The sequence below is a fragment of the Saimiri boliviensis genome, chromosome 12 (genome assembly GCF_048565385.1).
Source record: "Saimiri boliviensis isolate mSaiBol1 chromosome 12, mSaiBol1.pri, whole genome shotgun sequence".
NCBI classification, from domain to species: domain Eukaryota; kingdom Metazoa; phylum Chordata; class Mammalia; order Primates; family Cebidae; genus Saimiri; species Saimiri boliviensis.
The window spans coordinates 86,482,106-86,508,976 of record NC_133460.1 but is presented as its reverse complement, the minus strand read 5'-3'; the positions used below and the strand labels follow the sequence as shown (position 1 = coordinate 86,508,976).

The following is a 26,871-nucleotide window of genomic DNA, read 5'->3' as shown; positions in this document are numbered from 1 at the left end:
AACAGGTAGCTGCAAAGCCAAGCCGTTTAGTGTCCTCAGTCTGGTTTGGTGGAGATCAGAGACTGGAGGCTTTAGTGTGGCTTTAAGTGAAGGCGCTGCATCACCAGCTGGAGACTGACAGCCGTAGAGGGAGGGCACAGCACAGCTGAGATCCATCTACTCCTATGCGAGCCTGAAAGTCCTGCCTCCAACTTAGAAAACTGCTTTGTGTTTACATTTAGTTTAGGCGAAAGGAGGTACAACCTGCCCTAACCTGTCTCCATGAGCATCTTTGAGTCAGCACTGAGCGAACAGGTGTAAACAGGACTCCAACAGGCATAGGTCTTGTGGCTTTCACAAAAGTTGTCCTGCTTCCCCTTAAATGGAAAATATTTAAAATGAGATCCTGGGAAAGGAAGCTATAACTTTTCTATTTAATTTACTGGAAAAATTTGGCTGTTTGTTGAATGCATGAACCTAATTTTTAACTGTAAGGTTTATTTGGTTTGATTTAGTAAAAGCTTGGTATCAGTCTCCTTACCTGTAAGAAAATGTGCCTGTACATTCTCACCTTTCGTTGCCTAATTATAAACTAATTTATGTTTCAAGACTCCGCCCAAGCACCCTCTCCTTCAGAATGCCCTTTCTAAGCCCGCAGGTTGGGCTAAGCACCCCTCCTTTGTGCTTCCATAATACCTTTTGTCTACTCTGTCTGCCTTAGCCTTTACCACATCATGATGAAATTGCCTGTCTGTGGCGTGTGTCTTTTCCATTTATGAACTCCTGGATCTCATAAAGCTGATGTTGAAGCTGCCGTTAACGTTAGAAAAGCACATCGCTTTTCTAATATTTCTTTTCCTGAGGAGAAAGTATTTTTATTCACATCCTTCATTGCCTAGCATAGTGCCTGAACATTATAGGTATTCATATGTTTTCGAAACAAACTGAATTATCAAGAGTCGCTGGCAATGTTGGCAAACCCTTAGCTTCAGATACTGTAGAACTTTCTTGTAGGGACAGAGTATTCCTTGACTATATGAGAAAGCAGTCAATTTTCAGAGTAAGGGAGGAGAAAATATAGAAGTTCTCTTTCTAAAATAGTGCTTATAGCATAAAGTTCTTTAATCGCTTTAAAACTAAATTTCTCCTTTTGGTAGGATCACCTTTCAGGAAGAAGAAAACTTAACCACTCTTTCTGGTATGTTGGAGAGAAGGCAGCTAATAACCTCTTTGTGAGCATAAAACAATTATACCAGCCTCCTGTGGAGACAATCTGCCAGAGCCAACCGCCTCACCCTCCACATGGGCTTCATTTTCTTTCTCTGGAATCTCATCAGCTCTCCCCTAAAGACCTTCATCTTGTTGCACTATTATGATGAATGTTTGGAGCTGGCTCTCACCCCCTGCTTTACTAGCTATTACTGGAGGTGCTGTCAAAGAATCAGGCCCCAAATTTATCCTCCCATTAAGTCCTCTCCTGGGCAGCACTGCTTGGTTCTGAGTAGCAGTCATCTAGTTTCCCCTCCTTTTCCTGCCTCCTGCTGCCTTTGAATGTAAGGAAACTGCAGGCCCTGTTGCAGACAAAGAGCTGGGGTGGAAAGTGAGGTTGCAAATCGTTTCTCCCACAGCTTTTTGTTTGCCCTTGTTCTAGACCTGGAGAGATGTGTGCACGTATGAGTGCCTGTGTGTGCATCTGCTGTGACACTGCCAACATCAGTTTCTGTCACAAGCCCAGCCCGTGGCACTTCTTCAGTTGGTTGGTCACATCTGTCTCCCAGCAATGTCTTTAGGATTTCTTCTTCATAAAGAGTTAGAAATGTATTAGTTTCTGGACACAGGAACCTTACCTACTTCTGTCTATTCATATCTCCTCCTCTGAGTAATAGACATATGGTCTGGTTTTTTAAACTAGTCATATGATTTTTTGAATTTGTCTCACAAATTCAAGGCAACTGTTACAGCCTTCCCCTTGTGAGGGTTTCTGTTGAATAAAAGCTTTCTGGGTCTCTGATGTAGTTGGTTGGCATTTGGTCAGTTTGGGGTTTTCATTTTGACTCTCATAATTATTTGCAGAAAGAAATATGGCCAAAAGGTGCTTCAGGTACCATTTGTAAATCTTAAGATAATTGATAACTATTCACTTCTAGCAAACAGTGGATTTTGTTAAATAATAGATACTGATTAGGTCTCAACAAATCTGATCCTGTTAGCTTTGGTGCTAACTCATTAATAAAGCTGATGTTGAGGCTGCCATTAACGTTAGAAAAGTGATGTTCCCTGGTAATATTTCTTTCCCTGAGGAGAAAGTATTTTGCAATAAAGTTTTAACTTCTTCCCTTTTGAGAGAGAGAAAGACTGTCAACTTCACTTAGGCAGAATGGTTCAATACTTTGGGCAGCTTGATTACTCTTTATTTACTTCCTGATTTACCAAACTATCTCATTCGCTTTACCTCACTGACATAACTGCTACCCAGCTCCCCTCCCTGCTTTCTCCCGTCCTCTTTACCTCTCAAGCCTCCCTTCTCTAGCCAACAGTATCTGCCCCCAGTATCCACACCTAGGCTTCTTATAGGAACCCATCTCTGTGAGGGTCTCTCTGAAAACAGCATAAGTCACTGCCAGAGCAGGTGAAAGCAGCTTGCTTTTTCAGAGCTGACAAGAAGGGCAAAGCTCTCTGTCACAGTGGGTGGGTGAGCAGCTAGGGCCGAGTAACGCTGCATCTCAGTGGTTAGCACCTGCAGGCTCGGAGCTGACAGTGAACTGTAATAAGATTCATCTTTGTTCACTTAACTGATGTGGGCTTTATGGTAAATGTTCGTTTGCTTAATTACTTTGGCAGACTTGCTGATTGCCTTTCCTGAGGAGTTCTAAAAGGTCCCCTTGGGATGAGTGTAAGCCTGTTTCCATGTCTTTTAATTTCATTCTTTTCCTGGAGTATTTGAAAACCAGTATGTGATCCATGTGGCCCACCCTCTCGTCTCTCCTGTACGTGAACATGGACCACTGCTATCTAGTATGGAATCCATATGGCCCACACTAGACCACTGGGAAATCTTAACAGGCTTCTTCCTCCTTTGTGCATATGAGATCTTCCTCTTCTACTACTGAGGTATATGTATGGCTTGTCTAGTCTAGTTGGATTCATATGCCTCTTTTTCTTTAACTGGCATGGAATCCATGGAGTATTTCCCTCCTTCCTCAGTCTAGCATGTGATCCGCTATAATCATTTCCCTTTATTTCTAGAGACAGAGTCTTGCTTTGTACCCCAGGCTGGAGTGCAGTGGCATGATCACAACTCACTGTAACCTCAAACTTCTGGGTCCAAGCAATTCTCATGCCTCATCTTCCTGAGTAGCTAGGGCTATAGTTGTGCACATCACACTGGCTAATTAAAAAAAATTTTTTTGAGGCCAGGCGCAGTGGCTCATGCCTGTAATCCCAGCACTTTGGGAGGCCGAGGTGGGCAGATCATGAGGTCAGGAGTTCGAGACTAGCCTGACTGACATAGTGAAACCTTGTTTCTACTAAAAATTCAAAAATTAGCTGGATGTGGTGGTGCATGCCTGTGTAATCCCAGCTACTCAGGAGGTTGAGGCAGGAGAATTGCTTGAACCTGGGAGGCGGAGGTTGCAGTGAGCCAAGATTGCACCACTGCACTCCAGCCTGGGTGACAGAGCAAGACTCTGTCTCAAAAAAAAAAAAAAAAAAAACACAACTTTTTGTAGGTATAGGGGTCTCACTGTGTTGCCCAGGCTGCTCTTGAACTCCTGGCCTCAAGCAGTTCTCCCACCTGGGTCTCCCAAGTATTGGGATTACAGGCATGAGCCACTGTGACCAGCCAGTTTTCCTTTATTTTAGAAGTGACCGGAAAAGAAGACTAGTTAATTGCTCATTTTCTTGCTCTCCCATGCCTAAAATTTAAATGGCTTATAATAAATTGATTAATTTGGCTAATGGGAATGAGGTGTAATTAAAATATTTCCAGTTTTTTGTCTCATGCCAGTTTTCAAAAAGTTCTTTATTCATATTCAAGGGATTAAAATGTTCACCATTAATCAAAATTAGATCAATTATTGGGGTTTTGAGCTTATCTCCACTGCTTCAGAATTCCCCTTAGGTATGTATTAGGATTTTCTTATGTTCTGAAAAGGGACAGAAAATCTAATACACATTTTCACATAGGCTATTTTGTTCCTTTATATTCATTTGGCATTTCTGAGTGTGTAGAGGAGCCTTGCTTCTGGAGATAGGGAATCCAGGGCCAAACTAATTCCAAAGGTTACTAAAGGTTTTCATTCTGTAGCCCCAGGAACTCTGCCAGTAACTTCGGACCTGCCAGTGGAGAATAAAGTAGTCTGAAGCACAGAGTAATGGATCTGAGCAATGATAGGATAATCTTGTAGGTGTTTTATGTTTAGGAGAGTTTTGGATCCTCTTTTCATTTATTGAAAGATTTAATAAAAAGTAGACATTTTTAAGGGGAATGGATTAAGTGATACCTTTTATGGAAATGTAGATGGTTCATTTGACTTTTGTGGTTCTTTCAACACTTGTGGTTAATTCTTCTCTATTTACATTCATTGTGATTGTGACAACAGTGAAAAATGTCAGGCTGATGTCTAAAGCAGGAAGAAATTCCTTTTGTCTCTTATGGCAATGCTAGAGTAGATAATTTAGCCAAAGTATAAAGCCCACAACATTTTACTTGGCTTAAATCTATGGTTTGGGACCATAATAACTAGAAATTAACTCATTTTTAAAGCAAAGTAGCTATAACCAATTGCTTAATTTCCAACAGGTGATGAGGTGGAAACCTACATCGGGCAAAGTCATGCATCAGGGTAGAAAGCCCAAGCTGCCAAAATGCATAGTCATGCAGACAGCTCCAGAAAATGAGGCAAATGCCCCTGAGGCCATGTGCATGTATATTTTGTACACGTTAAACTTCTGTTTCCCTCCAGTTTAATGAATTGTGAACCTTTATCTGCCTAATGCAGAGCCTGGATGAAAATATAATCAGTAGTGAATACGTTACCTGGTGTGACACGTGTTTCTTGCCTAGAAATCAAAAGGAATGCTGACTCAAATCATTCCCCAGGTTAAAATATGAAGGTTACTAAGGTGTAGTTAATAATACACATTGTCTTTTCCACTCCCTTCAACCAATAAATTTACGTACCCAAATTCTCTTCAATAATTACTTAGTCCAGTTTACATAATTGGATCACTGGATAAAGTAAACAACTAGATGCAGTGGCCGGTAGTTCATCCTTCCTGCTGGTTATCAAAATGCCTTTTATACTAAGGTTCTATTTTTATGTCTTTGGTCCTGAAAAGAATGGCCACAGGGAGAATAGTATAATTTATGGAGGGGAATAATTGTCCTGAAAGGGTTGGGACCCAAAACTGAGGGGGTAAGTTAGAGGGATAATTCTAACAGGTCAGTTGCTGATGTTTTGATTAGTTTCAAAGTGAAAAGGTTAGAAGTTATTCTTATTTGAGGTTTTATTTTGTTTAATGTTAATCAGCAGAGTCTCTGAGGCTTGTAATGCAGGTCTGTTAACAGGCATCAAGGGAAATTGTTTTTTGTTGTTGTTGAATTGGATAGGCTGAAGATTCACTGACTCCATGAAGAAGGAAGCTTAGTACTGCATGAAATGGGAGTCTGTGAGGCAATTCTGAAGGTGAAAAGAAATGTTAGTTTAAAATTAAATAACTCAACCTCAGATGAACCATTTTAACTACTGCCACATACACTCAGACATACCTTTACCCCTTCTCAGACCAGAATTTTATCTGTAGGTCTGAAGGTTTCCCAGGTAAAAGCAATTATGAATGTGATGGTTTTCTTGTCTTTATCCCAGATACCTGAGAACATACTCTGTAGTATATTGTGTAGTAGTATATCACTGGACTGGTCTAGGAAAAGGGAAGCTGCTTTGGGGGAAAAAAATTATTTAGGGCAAGTTACATCGTATACAGGGAAATAGAGAGGAAAGTTTTGGAAATGAAATTCAACCAACGAAACTACTGCTCAGAGAGGTTGGTCTCTTGCCCAAAGTCATACAGTTAATAAAAGTGGAGGAATCCAGACTTTTTCAGATCTACTTTCTCCAAAGCCTTGCTGTTTTCCCTCTGAACGATGTTGTTCAGGGAAGCAATGGTATTTTGATTGGGCCTTCAAGGAGAAAGATGACTTAGGCTTTTTAGTGGTGATAACATTCTATGTGAAGAAATCCAGGTAAACAAAAGCAAGACATCCAGGTGTAATGTTTAGCAAGCATTTGAAAATACAGGGCTGCCGGGCGCGGTGGCTCAAGCCTGTAATCCCAGCACTTTGGGAGGCCGAGGCGGGTGGATCACGAGGTCGAGAGATCGAGACCATCCTGGTCAACATGGTGAAACCTCGTCTCTACTAAAAATGCAAAAAATTAGCTGGGCCTGCTGGCACATGCCTGTAATCCCAGCTGCTCAGGAGGCTGAGGCAGGAGAATTGCCTGAACCCAGGAGGCAGAGGTTGCGGTGAGCCGAGATTGCGCCATTGCACTCCAGCCTGGGTAACAGGAGCGAAATTCCATCTCAAAAAAAAAAAAAAAAAGAAAGAAAGAAAATACAGGGCTAAAGCTCTTAATAAGGTTGGAACATAAGATCCAAATTTTTTTTTTTTTTTTTTTTTCTTGAGATGGAGTTTCACTGTTGTTACCCAGGCTCGAGTGCAATGGCACGATCTCGGCTCACCGGAACCTCTGCCTCCTGAGTTCAGGCAATCCTCCTGCCTCAGCCTCCTGAGTAGTTGGGATTATAGGCACGTGCCACCATGCCCAGCTAATTTTTTGTATTTTTAGTAGAGACGGGGTTTTACCATGTTGACCAGGATGGTCTCGATCTCTTGACCTCGTGATCCACCCACCTCAGCCTCCCAAAGTGCTGGGATTACAGGCTTGAGCCACCGTGCCCGGCCAAGATCCAAAATTTTTTTTTTTTTTTTTTTTTTTGGAGACGGAGTTTCGCTCTTGTTACCCAGGCTGGAGTGCAATGGCGCGATCTCGGCTCACCGCAACCTCCGCCTCCTGGGTTCAGGCAATTCTCCTGCCTCCGCCTCCCTAGTAGCTGGGACTACAGGCGTGCGCCACCATGCCCAGCTAATTTTTGTATTCTTAGTAGAGACGGGGTTTCACCATGTTGATCAGGATGGTCTCGATCTCTTGACCTTGTGATCCACCCGCCTCGGCCTCCCAAAGTGCTGGGATTACAGGCGTGAGCCACCGTGCCCGGCCAAGATCCAAATTTTTTACTAAGTTTGGGTTAGTCACCCACAATCAGACTCTTTAATGTAAACCTGGTAGTCTTATAGGAGTAGTTTTAGGGTGAATCCTTTAAGAATCTTCCCATAGGTGGGTGGCTCACACTTGTAAATCCCAGTACTTGGGGGGCCAAGGCAGGTGGATCACAAGGTCTAGAGATCGAGACCATCCTGGCCAACATGGTGAAACCCCATCTCTACTAAAAATACAAAAATTACCTGGGTGTGGTGGCATGAGCCTGTAGTCCCAGCTATTTGGAAGACTGAGGCAGAAGAATCGCTTGAACCCAGGAGGTGGAGTTTGCAGTGAGCCGAGATTGTGCCACTGTGCTCCAGCCTGGTGACAGAGCAAGACTCTGTCTCAAAAAAACAAAAACAAAAACAAAACTTCCCATACATGTATGTATATATGTTTTTCTCCAATTTAATGAATCATGAACTTTTATCTACCTAATGCGGAGCCTGAATGAAAATATAGTCAATAGTGAATACATTACCTGGTGTGATATACATATATATACATGTATATATATATATACATGTATATATATATATATATATATATATATATATATATATATATATATATCGAGAGAGAGAGAATACCAGTTATGTTTCCTCCTTCCTTGGAATGAGAGCTACAAAAACTACTTTTGCTTCGTTTTCCCTGTGCTGCCTGAAAGATGTACATAGCAGCTTTTAGAGATAGCCTGCTTCCTTTAGGTATCTCAGTAATGAAACAATAGACACGTTCCGAGCTTGTGAATGAACGTTAATTTATTGTTTCATAAAAGACTTGTAGATGCTTCTGTTCATGGGAGATTGCATTATGGAGGAATTGCTTTAGCTTTATACTGGATATGAGGAAAGAATCCACATTTTCTTTTTCTTTCTTTCTTTTTTTTTTTTTTTTTGAGATGGAGTCTTGCTCTGTCACCAGGCTGGAGTACAGTGGCGCAATCTCGGCTCACTGCAACCTCCGCTTCCTGGGTTCAAGCGATTCTTCCACCTCAGCCTCCCGAGTAGCCGGGACCACAGGCGAGTAGCTGAGACCACAGGCGGCGAGCCACCATGCCCGGCTAATTTTTTTGTATTTTTAGTAGAGATGGGGTTTCACCGTGTTGGCAAGGATAGTCTCCATCTCTTGACCTCTTGATCCGCCCACCTTGGCCTCCCAAAGTGCTGGGATTACAGGCGTGAGCCACTGTGCCTGGCCTCTTTTTCTTAAGACTGGATCTTGCTATGTCATCCACACTGGGGAGTGCAGTGGTGTGATCATGGTTCATTGCAGCCTTGGCATTCCTGACTTAAGTCATCCTCTCACCTCAGCCTCCCGAGTAGCTGGAACTACAACAGGCACATGTTACCATGTTCAGCTAATTAAAAAAAATTTTTTTTTTATACTCCTGAGCTAAGCAATTCTTCCACTTCAGCCTCCGGAAGTGCTGGAATTATAGGGGAGAGCCACTGTGCCCAGGCCACATTTTCTCTTAAACTATATTGCCTACATTGTTAAAGGAACATTTCCCTATTTATCTTGGGCAAGATAGGCATTAACCATGTCTCAGTCATCAACCACCCGGCACTTGGGAAAAGAGAGCTGCTTTGCAGAGTCATGAGTCAGAAAGAATAAGTTTAAAATGGCCAAGAAATCCCCAGCCAGTTTGCTGCTTGGCCTTGCTGTTCCATCTGTCGACTTCCTTTTGCTTCAGTCTGTATAAGTAGCCTCTGTCTTCTGCAGTCAGAAGTTGACAGTTGCATTGGAGGGTGGCCCAGATTCCTGCTCTTAAAGGTGCATTGGGCACAGTGCCATCTCTCACTGTGGCTGGCCTCCGCAATTTCCCTTTACTATGATGTTGTTTGTTTATTTTTCCTTCCCCTTTGGGACTTTCTAATTCAGTGGCTTTAGAGGCCCAGTAGCAGAATAAAACATGCTCCTCCACTTCTCTCACCTCATCCTTACCACCCTCAAACACACAAACAAAACCTAGGCTTACTTTTAAAAGGTGTTAGATTACTTAAACAAGGAATCTCAGAAAGCTTTCCTCTAGCCTCTTAATATGACTTAAGAGGAAGGAAAGCTTTATTGTTATCAGTGTCAACTTTTGCTCCTTCTTTGGTGGACAGCTGTTCATGTCTGAGCCACCATTTTTCCTGGTATGAGGCTAAAACATTTTAATTTTTCTTTTCATACTTTGGGAGGATAGTGAGTGATTCTGGATCTCCAGAAGCAGAAGCTTACTTATAGTGAAACTGGAGAAAATATTGGTGAGCAAAATAAATTTGGACCTGATCTCTTGGAGCCTTTAGTCCAGGTTTCAGACAAGCTGGAGGTTTGATTAGAAATTATATTATCTTGGCGGGGCATGGTGGTTCATGCCTGTAATCCCAACACTTTGGGAGGCCGAGGTGGGCGGATCACCCGAGGTCAGGAGTTAAAGACCAGACTGACCAACATGGAGAAACCGTGTCTCTACTAAACATACAAAATTAGCCAGATGTGGTGGCGCATGCCTGTAATCCCTGCTACTTGGTAGGCTGAATCAGGAAAATCGCTTGAACCCAGGAGGCAGAGGTTTCGCTGAGCTGAAATCATGCCATTGCACTCCAGCCTGGGTAACAAGAGTGAAACTTGGTCTCAGAAAACAAACCAAAAAAAGAAGTTATATTCTCTTTTCCCACTAAGTTCTGTCTGTGGATAGAACTCCCTTCCCCTTCCTTGGGCCTTATTACTACCTGTATTTCTTTAAATCCTCTTTCTAATTCTAAATGGTTTACTTTTCCTGAATAGCGTGGGCATTTCCAACTACTGCTGGAAAACAAAAATGGTCAAGGATGTTGAGAATAAGAGAAGCACTTCTCATCCACCAACTCTGCCACCCTCCTCAACGTCCTGTTCCAACAGCCAAAAGCTGACATCCTTTACCACATGCAGAACTTTTGATTTAAGTGTATCATACATATTACCATGAGTTGGACTCTTCTAACCTCCAGGTAGGGTTGGTCCTTCCTGAGCATGTGCTCTTCAGCACCAGTCTCACTCGCCATCTCTGCCACCTTTTGTGGTATTGCACCACAGAGCCCTTTCTCTCCAGAAGCTCCTGAAACTCCAGCTTCTGTAGTTTTAAAAATAGTCCATGGTCCAGTGAGCTCCTTTTCCTACTGCCATCAGCATTGCTTACATATGCAAGCTTTAGAAAAGTTCTTTTGGTGAGTGAATCACCCTGGGAATCACCACGTGAATTCTGTGTGGAAGTGGTTGAAGAAAAGCAGCTTATTCAAAAATTGCTGGGGTTAAGGAGGCTGTAATCATTTATATATGATACAATTTAAAGTATACAGTTTATTGTTTTCTGGTATAATCCTAGGGTTGTATAACCATCATCACAATCTAATTTTGGAATATTATGTTCCCCCTGAAAGAAACCCTAAACCCAATATGTCACTCCCTTTTCTTCCCCAACCCTCCTTGTAGCCCTAAGCAACGATGAATCTACTTTCTGTCTTTACAAATTTGCCTATCCTGGACCTTTCCTATAAATTGAAGTAGCCAGCTGTACCATTTTACAATCCCACCAGCAATGTATGAGAGTTCTTCTTCACATCCTTGCCAACACTTGTTATAACGTCTTTTTTTTTTTTTTTTAAGGTACAGTTTGCACTGTCATCCAGGCTGGAGTGCACTGGCTCCACCTCAGCTCACTGCAGCCTCCGTCTCCTAGGCTCAAGTGATCTGCCCACCTTGGCTTCCCAAGTAGCTGGGACTACAGGTGCATGCCACCACACCCGGCTTTTTTTTCTTAAGGGGGGGTCTCCCCTTGTTGCCCAGGCTTGTCTCGAACTCCTGGGATTGGAGGCATGAGTCACTGCCCTCAGCCTTGCTATTCTCTTTTTACCACTACCCTAGTGGATGTGAAGTGGTTTCTTGTTGTGATTTGCATTTCCCTAATGACTAATTTGATATTGAACATCTTTTCTTGTCTAGTCAAATAATTTGTTCTTTTAAACTTTGTATTATTTGTATGTAATTTATTGTTGAATTGCAAGAGTTCTTTATGTATTCTGGATGCAAGTTTCTTATCAGATAAAATTTGCAAATATTTTCTCTTATTCTGTAGATTGTCTTTTCACTTTCTTGATGGCATTGTAGCACAAAGTTTAGAGTTCAAGACGATCCACTTTTTCTTTTATCATTTGTGCTTTTGGTGTTTTATCTAAGAAATCATTGCCTAACTTCAAGCAATGAAGACTTACTTCTAAGAATTTTACAGTTTTTAGACCTTACATTTAGATCTGTGATCCATTTTGAGTTGTTTTGTGTATGGTACAAGGAAGGGATCTAATTTCATTCTTTTGCATGTGAATATCCACTTGTCCTAGTACCATTTTTTGAAAAGACAATTTTTTTCTCTATTTAATTGCCTTGCCACGTTTATCGAAGGAAAACCGTAATCTTTTCATAATGGCTATGTTTTCTCATTCATTGTTCACTCAAACCTTCCTGTTTTTTCTCACAGTTCTGGAGGCTAGAAATCCCAGATCAAGGCCTAGCAGGGTCAGTTTCCGGTGAAAGCTGTCTTCCTGGTTTATGAGATGTCAGCCTTCTCACTGTGTCCTCACGTGACCAGAGAGAGAGCAAGAGAGCTCTCTGGTGTCTTTTTTTTTTTTTTTTTTGAGACAGAGTTTCACTCTTTTACCCAGGCTTGAGTGAAGCATTGTGAATCTGGCTCACTGCAACCTCTGCCCCCTGGGTTCAAATAATTCTCCTGCCTCAGCCTTCCAAGTAGCTGGGATTACAGGTCCGTGCCACAATGCCCGGCTAATTTTGTATTTTTGGTAGAGGTAGGGTTTCTCCATGTTGACCAGGCTGGTCTTGAACTCCTAACCTCAGGTGATCCACCCACCTCAGCCTCCCAAAGTGCTAGGATTACAGGCATAGCCACCATGCCCAGCCTGGTTTCTGTTTTCATAAGGACACCAATCCTCTTGGACCGGGGGGGGGGGTCCCAGACTTATGACCTCATTTAACCTTAATTAACTTCCATAAAGGCCCTATCTCCAAATACAGTTGCATTGAGGGTTAGGGCTTCAATGTATGAATTTGGAGGGGACAGAGACATTCAGTCTATAACAGTCTATTATGACTCTTCTCCCTAGTCTCTTCTTTTCTTACTTAGCCTCATTTCCCTCCTCACTCACACTAGTCAGAGGTGAGGAAGTTGTGTCCCAGTTGCAGTATTCACCTTCTCTGAACCTTGCCCTTTTTGTAGGGTGGAGTTTAGATGGAATGGATGGAGAGGAAATTGAACTCATATTTTGCTCATTCGTCTTTGGGTAGAAATAAATGCCATTTCTTCTTTCCTAGAAGACTCTCATTTTAGACATTAGCACTGTACATTGCTACCTCTCAGGTTTTGACCAGTAAAAATGAGAGAGAAGTACTGTTAGAATCTCTCAGAAACCCCCTCCCCAAAGGTTTAGAAAAAATGGTAGGAAATCCTTTTGGAGGTGCTATCAGTAAGAAGGAAAACCTAAAGAAAATGGAGAGATTCCTCCTTCATCTGTTAACCTGGTGCCTCATCTTTCTCCCGCTGAGAGCTAGTCAATCATGAGTCCTCCTCTAGAGCCTTGGCCAGCTGGGATGGTGTGGAATCTCAACCCAGGTGAGCGTGGTAGCTGTCAGACTTCCTGAGGAAGGAGAAGCGAAATACTTCAGTTACTGCAAAGGTGTGTCACTCAGCTTGGGCTGACTTAGCCTGGTTCCAGTGTTCCATCATTTCTGTGCTGTGTCAGGACATATTTCCATTTCAGTAGTACAAAGTACTAAGAACTTTAATGGGAAGGCTCCAAGCCCTGTCTGGAATTCCTTTCTTAAGAGCCTAGAGAGAGCAGAGCCAGTGTTAGACTTTTCTTACCACTTAGGCCGAATGCCCTCCACCTGGCATCTCCAGGCGATTAGGTTAGCACTCAGATTTTGCAAGTAACAATCCCAAAGAAAGAGCATAAAATATAAGGCCGACACATGTACTGCCTTTGTGAGTACTGAGTTATAGACTGCTAACTGAATCTAGACTGTTCCACCTTCTTCGGGTTTCTAAACAGTTTTGTTTTTTTTGTTGTTGTTTTTTGTTTTTTGTGTTTTTTTTGAAACGGAGTTTGCTCTTGTTACCCAGGCTGGAGTGCAATGGCATGATCTCAGCTCACCGCAACCTCCGCCTCCTGGGTTCAGGCAATTCTCCTGCCTCAGCCTCCTGAGTAGCTGGGATTACAGGCACGAGCCACCATGCCCAGCTAATTTTTTTTGTATTTTTAGTAGAGACGGGGTTTCACCATGTTGACCAGGATGGTCTCGATCTCTTGACCTCGTGATCCACCCACCTCGGCCTCCCAAAGTGCTGGGAGGCTTGAGCCACCGCGCCTGGCCTAAACAGTTTTTTAGCCTGTCTGGTGGGAGACCTTAATCACCTGCCTAGATCTGAAGTTCTGAGTTGAGATTGTCACAGGGCAGGTTGGAAGATGATTTTATCTTCTTTCCAAATGTATATTCCCAGAGTGGTAAATCTATCCTACTCTAAGGATGTTTGCCCAAACAATATCAACATATATGTCCTGCAGTATGAAGAACAAGTCACCCATAGAGCCAGCTGACACCTGATAAGTATAATGGAGAAAAGGGAAGGAAATAAGTATGTATTTTGAAGGTAATACCGTCTAGGTTTTCCTTTCTCTCCCTCCCTCCCTCCCTTCTTACCTCCCAGCCTCCCAGTCTCTCTCTCCTGTCTTTCTTTCCTTTCCTCCTTCCGTCTCTTCTTCCTCCCTCTTTTCTTTCTTTTCTTATGTCTTTCCTTTGTTTCCGGGCGAAACAACTACTCAGGTAGAAAGGGAAGAGAATTACATCCCCAGCAATTCCATTCCCAGGGATTATTTCACTGGCTCCCCTGGGTTGCTCTGGTGGCTGCTAACATTCCACCTAGGCAGAAGCTAGGATACTTGGATCTCTATATTCTCCAAATCTAGGCAAGAATAAAAAATTATTAATAATAATATAAAAAACAAGAACAAGAACAAAACCTTTAGTTCGATTGGGACAGGAATTTAAAAAAAAAATTTTTTTTCTAAGTAATGTAAGGAAAGCCTTAATTAAAAAAAAAACAACAACAACAAAAAACACCTAAAAACGTGTAAAAGTTGGATGCATTTACAGAGTGCAAAATCTTTTTCTGAAGATACATGTGGTCTAATGGTAGATTGATTTGACTACCGTAACTCCTTTCCTTCAATCCTATTGGTCCTGGACACTAAACCCTATGCCTCAGACTCTACCCTGAGTGAACTTTGAATTGCTGCTGCTGCTAGGATCGGTGGGATTCTCAGTTCCCTCTAAATTTGCTTCCCCTACCTTCTCATTGGATTTAGGGTCCTGGTTTTCCTTTCTGCTTATGGGTTGTGGTCATCTCTGCAACATCCTTGAGCCTTGCCCTCTGATTGAGAAAAATATTTGACCCCCTACTTGGTCACAAAATTCTTTCCCACTTTGAATTTAGACCAAACCACAGCCTTAACTTGCAGGTATTATCTCCAGCTCTCTTGGTAGTTTCTGGAAGAATAAGTCGTCAGAACTCGCCTCTTGTTCCTGACTCATTTCTGTCATATTTAGTTTATTCATTTATTGGATATATATTGAGCACAAACTGTGTACCAGGCATTGAACTAGATGTTTGGCATTGCTTTTCCAAGTTTTGTTTATTATATGTATTATATAAATGTTATATATTATGTTATATAAATTGTATAAATGTACCCTCTAAGACAGGCATCCCCAAACTACAGCCCGCAGGCCGCATGCGGCCCCCTGAGGCCATTTATCCGGCCCCCCGCCGCACTTCAGGAAGGGGCACCTTTTTCATTGGTGGTCAGTGAGAGGAGCACAGTATGTGGCGGCCCTCCAACGGTCTGAGGGACAGTGAACTGGCCCCCTGTGTAAAAAGTTTGGGAATGCCTGCTCTAAGATTTAGCCCTCTTTCAACAAATGTTTCCTGTATGGCTGCAATAGACTATTCCCAAGTTCTGTGATAAGTATTAGATTGGTATTACTATTCTACCTTTTTTTCCTCTGGTGGGAGATGTAGCTTGCTCAAAATCAGTCAGAAAAACAAGTGGTCAAACTGGAATTCCAAACCATGATTTTTTTTTTAAGTTTTCAGTTTATACTTTTATTACCTGAATTAGATTAAATAGTTCTATAATTCTTTACTATCAAGAAGCTATAAAAGAAAATAGTGATTTGTTATGCTAGCTCATACATATATACACACACACATACACATGTACACAGTTTAGTTTTTATTTTTGAGGCAATTTCTTGTTCAGCTGTCCAGGATAGAGTATGGTAGCACAAACACAGCTCACTGCAGCCTCAAACCCCTGGGTTGAGGGCTTCAGTGTATGATCCTCCCTTTCAGCCTTCAAGTGATCCTCCCACTTCAGCCTTCCAAGTAGCTGGGTCTGCAGGCACATGCCACCACACCTGTCCCTGGCTTATTACTATTTTTTTATTTTGTAGAGACAGGGTCTCATCATGTTGCCCAGGCTGGTCTCAAATTCCTGGGTTCAAGTAATCCTCCCACCTTGGCTTCCCAAAGTACTGGGATTACAGGTGTGAACCACTGCATCCAGCCCACATACCCATTTTGTTGTTGTTGTTGTTGTTGATTGGTGTGTGTGTGTGTGTGTGTGTGTGTTTTTTGAAGGGAGACAGGGTTTCACTCTGTCACCCAAGCTGAAGTGCACTGGCACAGGCTTGGCTCACTGCAACCTCTGCCTCCCAGCCTTAAGTGATCCTCCCACTTCAGCCTCCCAAGTAGCTGGAACTACAAGTGTGTGTTGCTACACCTGGCTAAATTTTTTTGTATTTTTTGTAGAGACAGGGTTTCACCATGTTGCCCAGACTGATCTGGAACTCCTGAGCTCAAGTGATCCACTCACCTTGGCTTCTCAGAGGAATTACATGCATGAGCCACCATGCCTAGCCCACACTACCCATTTTAATAAACTTTCTGTTTGGGGATTCTTTTAAATTTACAGAAAAAGTAAAAAGATAATCCACAGAATTCCTGGATACCCTCAGCCTAGTTTCCCTCATTTTGTGTCACCAAGGTACATCTATCAACACTAAGTAACTGGCATTATTATTAACTAAACTCCATCCATATTTTATTTAGATTTCACCAGTTTTTCCATTATGTCCTGTTGCTGTTCCAGGGTCCATTCCAGGATATGCGTTTAACTGTCATATCTCCCCAGTGATCTGTGACAATTTCTCAAGTCTTGTTTTTCATGACCTTTATAGTCTTAAGAAAGTACCAGCTGGGCGCGGTGGCTCACGCCTGTAATCCCAGCACTTTGGGAGGCCAAGGCGAGTAGATCACCTGAGGTCAGAGTTCGAGCAGCCTGGCCAACACAGCAAAACCCCATCTCTACTAAAAACAAAATTAGCCGGGCCTGGTGGTGGGTTCCTGTAATCCCAGCTTCTCAGGAGGCTGAGGTAGGAGAATTGTTTGAATCCGGGAGGCAGAGGTTGCAGTGAGCCAAGGTCGCACCATTGCACTCCAGCCTGGGCAACAGGAGCTAAACTCCATCTCAAAAAAAAAAAAAAAAAGGAAAGAAAGAAACAGTCAGGGCCAGGAGCAATGGCTCATGCCTATAATCTCAGCACTTTAGGAGGCCGAGAAAGGAGGATTGCCTGAGCTCAGGAGTTTGAGACTGGCCTGGGCAACATGGTGAAACCCCATCTCTACAAAAAAAAATACAAAAATTAGCCAGACATGGTGGCACATGCCTGTAGGCTCAGCTACTTGGGAGGCTGAAGTAGGATTATTGCTTGAACCAAGGAGGTGGAGGCTGCAGTGAGCTGTATTTGTGCCACTGCACTCCAGCCTGGATAACAAAGTGAAACCCTGTCTCAAAACAAAACAAAACAAAACAAAAAACCTGTCAGGTATCCTGTAGGATATCCCCAGTCTGGGTCTGTCTGATATTTTTCTTGTGATTAGACTGAGCTATTAAGTGCCCTTCTCATCAGATCATACCAAGGATTACATGATATCTACATGATATCACTGGCAATTTATAGCTTCATCATTTGGTTAAGGTAGTGTTTGCCAGGCTTCTTTGCTATCAAGTTACTGTGTTTCCCATTTGCTACTCTCTTCTTTGGCAATAAGTCACTAAATCTAGCCTACCCTCAAAATGAGAAATAAACTTCATTTCCTATAGGGAGGAGTATCTACATGTATTATTTTAAATTGTTGTATAAGAAAGGTTTGTTGACCAGGCACAGTAGCTCATGTCTGTAATCCCAGCACTTTGGGAGGCAGAGACCTGCTGGAGCTCAAGAGGTTGAGACCAGCCTGGGCAACATGGCAAAACCCTGTCTCTACCAAAAAAAAATAATTAGCTGGGCATGGTGGCACGTGTCTGCAGTCTCAGTTACTAGGGAGGATTGCTTGGTCCTGGGAAGTCAAGGATGCAGTGAGCCATGATCACACCACTGCACTCCAGCCTGGGCAACAAAGTGACACCCTGTCTTAAATATGTGTGTGTGTGTGTGTGTGTGTGTGTGTGTGTGTGTGAAAGTGTGTGTGAAAAGTGAAAGATTTGTCTCTTCTCTGTGAATTATTTATATCAGTATGGACTCATGTAAAACCCTGATCTAAAACCTGTGTTCTTTCTGCTACACCAGGCAAGAAATGACAAGAACCTATACTAAGACATTGGTTTCAGGGAAATTTATTTCCGATTTCAGAGATTTTTAAGAGGTAGATTTGATAAGACTGAGTGACTTTGGATGTGAGCAAGTGATGGAGAAGGGAGTGTTTTAAAATGACAGTCAGATTTTGGGTTGAATGGCCGGATATAAAATTTTGGTTTGAAACTATTTACTAACAAGTACGAAGTTTGTTTCTCTTTAGCCTGTATGTTGGCCCAGCTTTACCGAGTGCCCTCTTCTCCTGTCAGAGAAGACAGCTTTTCTTTCTGATTGAAGCACCAGGGCCCCCTAGTGGACAGCCCTCTGGGTCCTCTTTCTCATCTGAAGGACTCAAATTTTTTGTTTGGCTTTGGGTTTTTTCCGTTAGTTCATTTGCAAAGCAGAGATTTTTGATTCTATTTTCTGATAGTAAACTCTTACAATTTCAGAGTTATCAATTCACCCCCATTTGTGATCTCTTCATGTTCAGTAAGAGGACAGTTACCCAGTCACAATCACTCCCATGCTGTAGTACTCTAAACCAGAGGGTACTTGATTCTTATTTTTAACAGATGTATTCCCCTTTCCATCTGGCACCATATTAATATGAATTCTTTGTTTCAGAGCCATCATCAACCACTTTAACCCCAAAATTGAGTCCTACGCTGCTGTGAATCACATATCCCAACTATCAGAGGAGCAGGTAAGCCACTACTCTCCCAGATGACCTAGTTGAGGCTAGGATCAAGCAGTTGCCTTCTCTCTGGTGGCAGGGGGATTTTCTCTGTGACTGAGCTTTTGTGGGGATGACCCGGGCAAGGCTGCTGAGAGGAATTAGTGTGGGATTGTTTAATAGTACTTTTAATACAGAGTGATGCTGTGTGCCTTTGTGCCATCTGAAGGGTTTGTTAATTACACAGGAGATATGTAGGTGAAAATCTGGTGAATTATTGTTTTAGAGTGAGTGTCATAAGGTATTTTTAAAAAATTTTAGGCAGAGAGTCATTTTGATTTTTTTTTTTTTTTTTTTTTTTGAGACGGAGTTTCGCTCTTGTTACCCAGGCTGGAGTGCAATGGCGCGATCTCGGCTCACCGCAACCTCCGCCTCCTGGGTTCAGGCAATTCTCCTGCCTCAGCCTCCTGAGTAGCTGGGATTACAGGCACGAGCCACCATGCCCAGCTAATTTTTTTTGTATTTTTAGTAGAGACGGGGTTTCACCGTGTTGACCAGGATGGTCTCGATCTCTCGACCTCGTGATCCACCCGCCTCGGCCTCCCAAAGTGCTGGGATTACAGGCTTGAGCCACCGCGCCCGGCCTCATTTTGATTTTTGAAAATAAGATATGAGAACTTAAAAATGGATGAAACTGCCAATTAGAAAAACCCTGAGTTCAGCTTAATTTGAAGCTATTTGGCTCTTTAAAACACGACCCTTGGAACAGATTTTCCTTAGTAATTGAGTTCCCTTTACCTTGAGCAATTATTTCTGAGGAGGTTTTTCTGTGGTATGGACTGAGTTGGAGATGCCGATAGCCTTGTGTGTTTGTTTTTCTTGAATCTGGCCTGATTTCCCCTTCTCCCAGAGCGTCTGCACTCAGCTCTGCATTATATAAAAGTACAGATGAGACTTAGCATGGCATGGGATTGAACTTGATGTGTCAAAATGAGACTCTTGAGTTCTTTTTTAAAAAGCATAAAATAAGACATCCTATTCATGTGGTTCCCTTTCCTTTTCACCCTACTCCCAAATTGGAGAGGCCACGGTATAGACTCCAGGCCAGTAAGAAAACCACATGTACCCTGTTCTCCCTTTTTTGCCAGTGCATCTTTGTAACCCGTCTTTGAGCTTCTTGCTGGCAGAGTCAGCCAACCAGCTATGATATGACCATGTGTTTCAATGTTCCTCAAAGCTATTCAGTTCTCCCAGTGAAGCACCAAGCAAGCCTTTTTCCTAACAGACAAGCTTCTCAGTATTCCCCACCGGTGGCTCTTTTCTCAGCCAGATGGATAGGACTCTTATTAGTCTGTCAGTTTTTCCCTTTGACATATTTGTTCTCTTTTGTGAGGCCAGCTGTGAGAATCCATCCTCACATTTAAACTGCTTTTATAAACGGCCTTCATTTCCTTTATTTCTCTCTGCCTGTGGAGCTATCCTGAGTCCTGTTCTTTGATGCTGTACTGTCTGTGAGGTGCTTTGTGATGCCACTGTTTTCTTGTTGGACTGGTTCGTATTAATTTTACTATAACATTTTATGCAAAATAATTCAACATCTTGAGTTTTATGCAGTAAGAGAAAGGGTGACTTTCCTATCACAGTGAGCTCTGGTTAGTCTAAAAGCTTTTTTTTTTTTTTTGAGACGGAGTTTCGCTCTTGCTACCCAGGCTGGAGTGCAATGGCGCCATCTCGGCTCACCGCAACCTCCGCCTCCTGGGTTCAAGCAATTCTCCTGCCTTAGCCTCCTCAGTAGCTGGGATTACAGGCACGCGCCACCATGCCCAGCTAATTTTTTGTATTTTTAGTAGAGAGGGGGTTTCACCGTGTTGACCAGGATGGTCTCGATCTCCTGACCTCGTGATCCACCCGCCTCGTTCTCCCAAAGTGCTGGGATTAGAGGCTTGAGCCACTGCACCTGGCTAAAAGCTTTTTTTTTAAAATTAAAAAAAGGAAGACATTTGCTCTGTCATCCACGTGCAGAATGTGCAGTATTCATCCCCCAGCGGCTTGGGAAGGTCAAGCTGAAATCTTTCTCCGGCAGTAGCTGCCACAGACCAATAATAAAAATCCTTTCTGGCACACAAGGCAATCTGTGAAAGGATGATTAGCAAGCACGTGTCCTCAGCCTCCTCCAACTTCTTTCAAAGTTAAATGAAATGATGAAAGTGTCTCTCAAAAAGTGCGCACATGCCAGAGATGAAGCGATTTCAGTGGAGAGGGATTTCACAGGAGAATGGGGAAGGGATAGCAAGATTGATTTATTTGGTTAATATATAATTGTATACCAGCTGGGAGCAGTGGCTCACACCTGCAATCCCAGCACTTTAGGAGGCTGAGGTGGGCAGATTGCTTGAGTTCAGGAATTTGAGATCATCCTGGGCTACATGGTGAAGTTGTCTCTACAAAAAAAAAAAAAAGAGAGAGAGAAAAATTACCCAAACATGGTGGTGCGCACCTGTAGTCCCAGCTACTCGGGAGGTTGAGGTGGGAGCTGAGGTGAATCCAGGGAGATTGAGGCTTCAGTGAGCTATGATCATGCCACTGCATTCTAGCCTGGGTGACAGTGGGACTCTGTCTCAAAATAATAGTAATAATAGTCATTATTATCATATACCTTCCATAAGACAAGTTGTGGTGCTAAGGTAGTGGGTATCAATGGTGAATAATCTGAGTCATTGCTCACATGGAGTCTTTGTGTACTCATTGCCTCTCTTAACAGTCCTTTTCACTTGGGGGTTTGGAGGAGGGTGATACTATTCTGAGACCTTTTTGAGAACCACCCTCAAAATAGTTGTTGCTTCTCTTTCCCAACTGACTTTGAAGGGTGCTAAATGACAGCATTACAGTACACTTGGTTTATTCTCAGCACTATCAGATTAGAGGTATTTGACTGCCTTGTTAATCTCCAGCATGTGTTAGAGCACTTCTCTCCCTTCACTTATGAGTGTTAATGTGAATGTCACTTAATGTTAACAGTGTTCATGGCCTCTCAAAGAGCTAATTTTATGGATTGCAGTAGGGCCCTGCAGTTGTTAGCAGCAAACTGAGTAGAGAAAAAAGTCAAGAACTTAATCCTCAGTAGATTCTAAAGTACTCCTAAAATAAAACCTAAAGACCATGGATAGGTGTTAACTGGAATTTATAGCACTTAGTAAGTTAGTAGAGATGACAGGGATCTTTTCTATGTTTGCCTGCCCAGCTTGCCATTTTCTTCTAGCAAGAAATTTGTGAATTGTTGAATTCTGACAACCCCTAGACACATTCTAGCCTCTGAGGCATTTCAAGGTGATACTTGTAAATCTATTATTGCATGTTAAACAAAGCCAAGCCTTTCACATTGGCATTTCTTTTCAGACATCCAGAAGGTAAATGACATTTTTCTGTTAATTGCCATTAACATGGCTTCATGGAGGGCAAAACTTTTTAATCAGTTAATACCCTCAGTGTGACTGAATGATCATACATTGTTTTGTTTTTGTTTTTGAGATAGAGTCTCACTCTGTCTCCCAGGTTGGAGTGCAGTGATGCTATCTTGGCTCACTGTAACCTCTGTCTCTAGGGTTCAAGCAATTCTCCTGCCTCAGCCTCCTAAGTAGATGAGATTACAGGCACACACTACCATGCCCAGCTGGTTTTTGTTTTTTGTTTTTGAGAAGGAGTCTCTTTCTGTCGCCCAGGCCGGAGTGCAGTGGTGTGATCTTGGCTCACTGCAACCTCCACCTCCTGGGTTCAAGCAGTTCTCTGCCTCAGTCTCTCAAGTAGCTGGGATTACAGGCGTGAGCCACCATACCTGGCATTTTTTGTATTTTTAAGTAGGTTTTGCCATGTTTGCCAGGCTAGTCTCGAACTCCTGACCTCAAATAAGCCACCTGCTTCAGCCTCCCAGAGTGCTGGGATTACAGGCGTCAGCCTCTTTACCTGGCCTGGTCACACATTTTTTAATGTAATAAACAGCATGCATTTTTATGGTATATATGCAGATATGTATTTGTCTGGGGTTAATTTTTTCATTTTTACCTCTTTTTTTTAATATATGGCAGAATACATGTAATATAAAATTTACCATTTTAACTCTCCCCCCCCACCCCTTTTTGAGATAGAGTCTTGCTCTTGTTGCCCAGGCTGGAGTGCAGTGACTTGATCTTGGCCCACTGCAACCTCCACCTCTCAGGTTCAAGTGATTCTCCTGCCTCAGCCTCCCAAGTAGCTGGGATTACAGCCATGCACCACCACACTCAGCTAATTTTTTGTATTTTTTAGTAAGGACGAGGTTTCACCATGTTGGCCAGGCTGATCTTGAACTCCTGACTTCAGGTGACTCACCTGCCTTGGACTTCCAACATGCTGGGATTACAGGTGTGATCCACGGCGCCCTGCCCATTTTAACCCTTTTTAAGTGTACAGTTCAGTGGCATTAAATACATTCACATTGCTGTGCAACCATCTCTGCTCTCCATCTCTTCAGGGCTTTTTCATCATTTCTTACTGAAACTCTTTACCCATTAAACAATGGCTCCCCATGTCTCCTACCCTGAGCCCCTGGTAACCACTGTTCTTCTCTGTCTCTATGAATTTGACTATTCTAGGTACTTTAATGGAATTGTACAGTATTTGGACTTCTGTGACTAGCTTATTTCACTTAGCATCATGTATTCAAGGTTCATTCATATTGTACCATGTGTCAGAATTTTGTTCCTTTTTAAGGCTGAATAATATTCCATTGCATTTATACACATTTTGTTTATTCATCCATTGGTGGACATTGTCTCCACCCTTGGCTGTTATGAATAATGTTGCTTTTGAACATTGACGTACAACTATGTGTTGGAGTCCCTGCTTTCAATTCTTTTGTGTATATACTCAGAGTGGAATTAGTAGATCACAGGATAATTCTATGTTTAACATTTTGAGTAACTGCCAGAGTTATACCATTTTACATCCCAATTTCTCCACATCCCTGCCAACACTTTTTTTGTGTTTTGTTTTGTTTATAATAGCCATCCTAATGGGTATGACGTGGTATCTCATTGTGCTTTTGATATGCATTTATCTAATGATACATTGCACATCTTTTCATGTACATATTAGCCATTTGTGTATCATCTTTGAAATGTCTTTTCAAGTCCTTTGCACATTTTTAAATTGGAGAATTTGTTTTTTGTTTTTTTGTTGTTGTTGACTGTTAGGAATTCTTTATTCCGGATGTTAATTCCTCATTAGATATCTGATCTGCATATATTCTGTTCCATTCTGTGGTTTGTCTTTTTACTCTATTGATAGTGTCCTTTACACATAAGACTTTTAAAACTTTGGTGAAGTCCAATTTATCTGTTTTTTGTTGTTGTTGCTGTTGTTGCCTGTGCTTTTGGTGTCAAATCAAAGAAGTCTAAGAAGTTATTACCAAGTCTGACGTCATGAAGCTTTTCCCCTATGTTTTCTTCTAAGAGGTTAGTTTTAGCTCTTTTATGTTTAGATCTTTAATCCATTTTGAGTTAATTTTTATATATGACATTAGATAAGGGCATTTTGACCTCTTTTTGTATTTAACATATCTTTATGAATAAAGATTATGGAGAAGATACAGTTACCTTTCCTAAGAGCTATGAAACTACTTACAGTTTATTCCCTACTGGATTTGGCTTATTTCTAGGACACCTTTCAAAATTGTCCTTCAGGCCTCTTGCCTACCCTCAACTGAGATTTAGTTCCTTTCCCTCCCCAGTGTGGCTTGTTAGTAAGCATCCATCCCTACTTGGTAGAATCATTTGATACATCCAGGAAAATTGATCATCAAGGAATAAGGATTCCCAAAAAGATGAAACTGAGGAGTCAGACTAGAAGATTTAGAATACATAGCAGCTTAAGTGGTTTCTGACATTAGGAACTTTGAGTCTACTTATTTTCTTTCCATTTCTAAAGATTCTTTCTGCTTTCTTTTGCTTCCAGTTGTGTTCATCTCCTCTAGCTCTTGTCTCTTTTAAAGAGGACCACAAATAATGCAGCCTGAGCACATCAGTCACCCTTGTAATCCTTCTGAAATTCTGGTCTTCAGCTTGTCCCTCGAAGTGGCCTGCACCCTAATTTTCTTTTTTATTTGTTTGGAGAGAGACAGAGAGAGAGAGAGAAAGAGAGAGAGAGAGAGAGAAGAGTGTTTGTGTGTGTTTGTGTGTGTGTGTGTGTATGTGTGTGATCTCTCACTCTGTTGCCCAGACTGGAGTACAGTGACATGATCATAACTCACTACAGCCTCAACTTCCTGGGTTCAAGTGATCCTCGCACCTTATCCTCTGGAGTAACTAGGACCACAGGCGCATGCCATCATGCCTGGCTAATTTTAAAAAATGTTTTTAGAGATGGAGTCTCACTATGTTGTCCAGGCTAGTCTTGAACTCCTGGGCTAGAATGAGCCACCCACCTTTGCCTCCCAGAGTGCTGGGATTATAGTCATGAACATTAGGCTACACTCTGATTTTCATTCCCCTAGGAGGATAGTTGTCATACAACCTGTGTTGCTTAGATAAATCCCAATGACCATTTTGCTGTGATGGAGGAGCTCTCCAGGGAGTTATTCTGCCTATTCTGTCCTATCCAACACTCTTAGATGCTCCCTCTCCTCGCCTCTTACTTTTATTATTTTTGTTTTAGAGAAAAGGTCCAAGAATAAATCAGCTTTAGCCGGGCGCGGTAGCTCAAGCCTGTAATCCCAGCACTTTGGGAGGCTGAGGCGGGTGGATCACGAGGTCAAGAGATCGAGACCATCCTTGGTCAACATGATGAAACCCCGTCTCTACTAAAAATACAAAAAATTAGCTGGGCATGGTGGCACGTGCCTGTAATCCCAGCTACTCAGGAGGCTGAGGCAGGAGAATTGCTTGAACCCAGGAGGCGGAGGTTGCGGTGAGTTGAGATCGCGCCATTGCACTCCAGCCTGGGTAACAAGAGCGAAACTCCGTCTCAAAAAAAAAAAAAAGAATAAATCAGCTTTAGAGTTAGTACACACCTTGAAATTATGCATATGTTCTTTTTTTATTTTCCTTGAAGAGGGTCCATCTTTCCTAAGATTCTCAACCAGTCTTTGACTTCCCTTTTACAACATTTTAAGAATCCCTAGCTTAGCTGCTTTGGAAAGTACCTCATACTTAGGCCAGGTGTGGTAGCTCACGCCTGTAATCCCAGCCCTTTGGGAAGCCAAGGTGGGCAGATCACAAGGTCAGGAGTTCGAGACCAACCTTGCCAACATGGTGAAACCCTGTCGCTACTAAAAATAAAAAAAATAGCCAGGCTTGTGGCACGTGCTTGTAATCCCAGCTACTTGGAAGCCTGAGGCAGGAGAATTACTTGAACTGAGAGATGGAGGTTGCAGTGAGCTGAGATTGCGCCACTGCACTCCAATCTGGTTGACAGAGCAAGACTCCATCTCGGGGGGTGGGGGAAGGTACCTCATACTTTTCTTTGCTCCAAAGCCATCGGACCTTTGTAAATGCTCGTTGTGGATCTTGAGCTCCTTTTAGGCTATTCACTGTTTGGTTTGGTTTACAAATGCTATGACATGGTGATTTATATCTGCTGTAATTTAGATATAATAGGTAAGAGAGGGCTTCATAGCAGACCTTTACAGAAGATTCTCTAGAGCCCTGAATATCTAGCAAACATAGTGGCAATTTAGGGTTCAAGGCAAAACCTTCTTTGAATACCTTATTCCTTAATCTTTCAGTCACATTCATGACCAATTTTATGCCTTTGAAATATCCCACTGGAAAGCAAGCAAATTATTGGCCCATTCTTGCTTTCTTCAACCTTCATTCATCTATCAGTATCTTGGTATTTAGTGCCTGCTCTATGCCTCAGAGTGTCCTAGGCACTTGAGAGGTACAAAAGGGCTTTTGCTCTCAGAGGATGGAATAGTGCAAGCAATGGTTTAAGGCAATTTGTTATTGTCAGCCTACCAGTGAGTAGAAGCAACAGGATCTGTTCCTATTACAGAAAGATCTCCGCAGAAGATCAGAAAAGTGATCAGAAAAGGCCATACGGAAAAGAAAAGAATTGAGTTTGGCCTTGAAAGAGAAAGGGTAGGAATTGGATAAATGAAGAGGCATAAATTGTAAAATGTACTCAAAACCAGGA

The 26,871-nt window shown here is 42.3% G+C and overlaps 1 protein-coding gene across 7 annotated transcripts in view; it reads left to right on the top strand.

Moving 5' to 3' along the window:
- ARMH3 (armadillo like helical domain containing 3) overlaps positions 1-26,871 on the top strand; it is a 231,271-nt gene that overhangs the window by 161,915 nt on the left and 42,485 nt on the right. For all 7 annotated transcript variants that reach the window (XR_012512924.1, XM_074382784.1, XM_074382786.1 and 4 more), the window contains one exon: positions 18,657-18,735. Coding sequence is in view for 6 of the 7 variants with exons in the window: in XM_074382784.1 (XP_074238885.1) it covers positions 18,657-18,735 (79 nt within the window). In the remaining variant the exon portion in view is untranslated. The remainder of the gene's footprint in view (positions 1-18,656; positions 18,736-26,871) is intronic.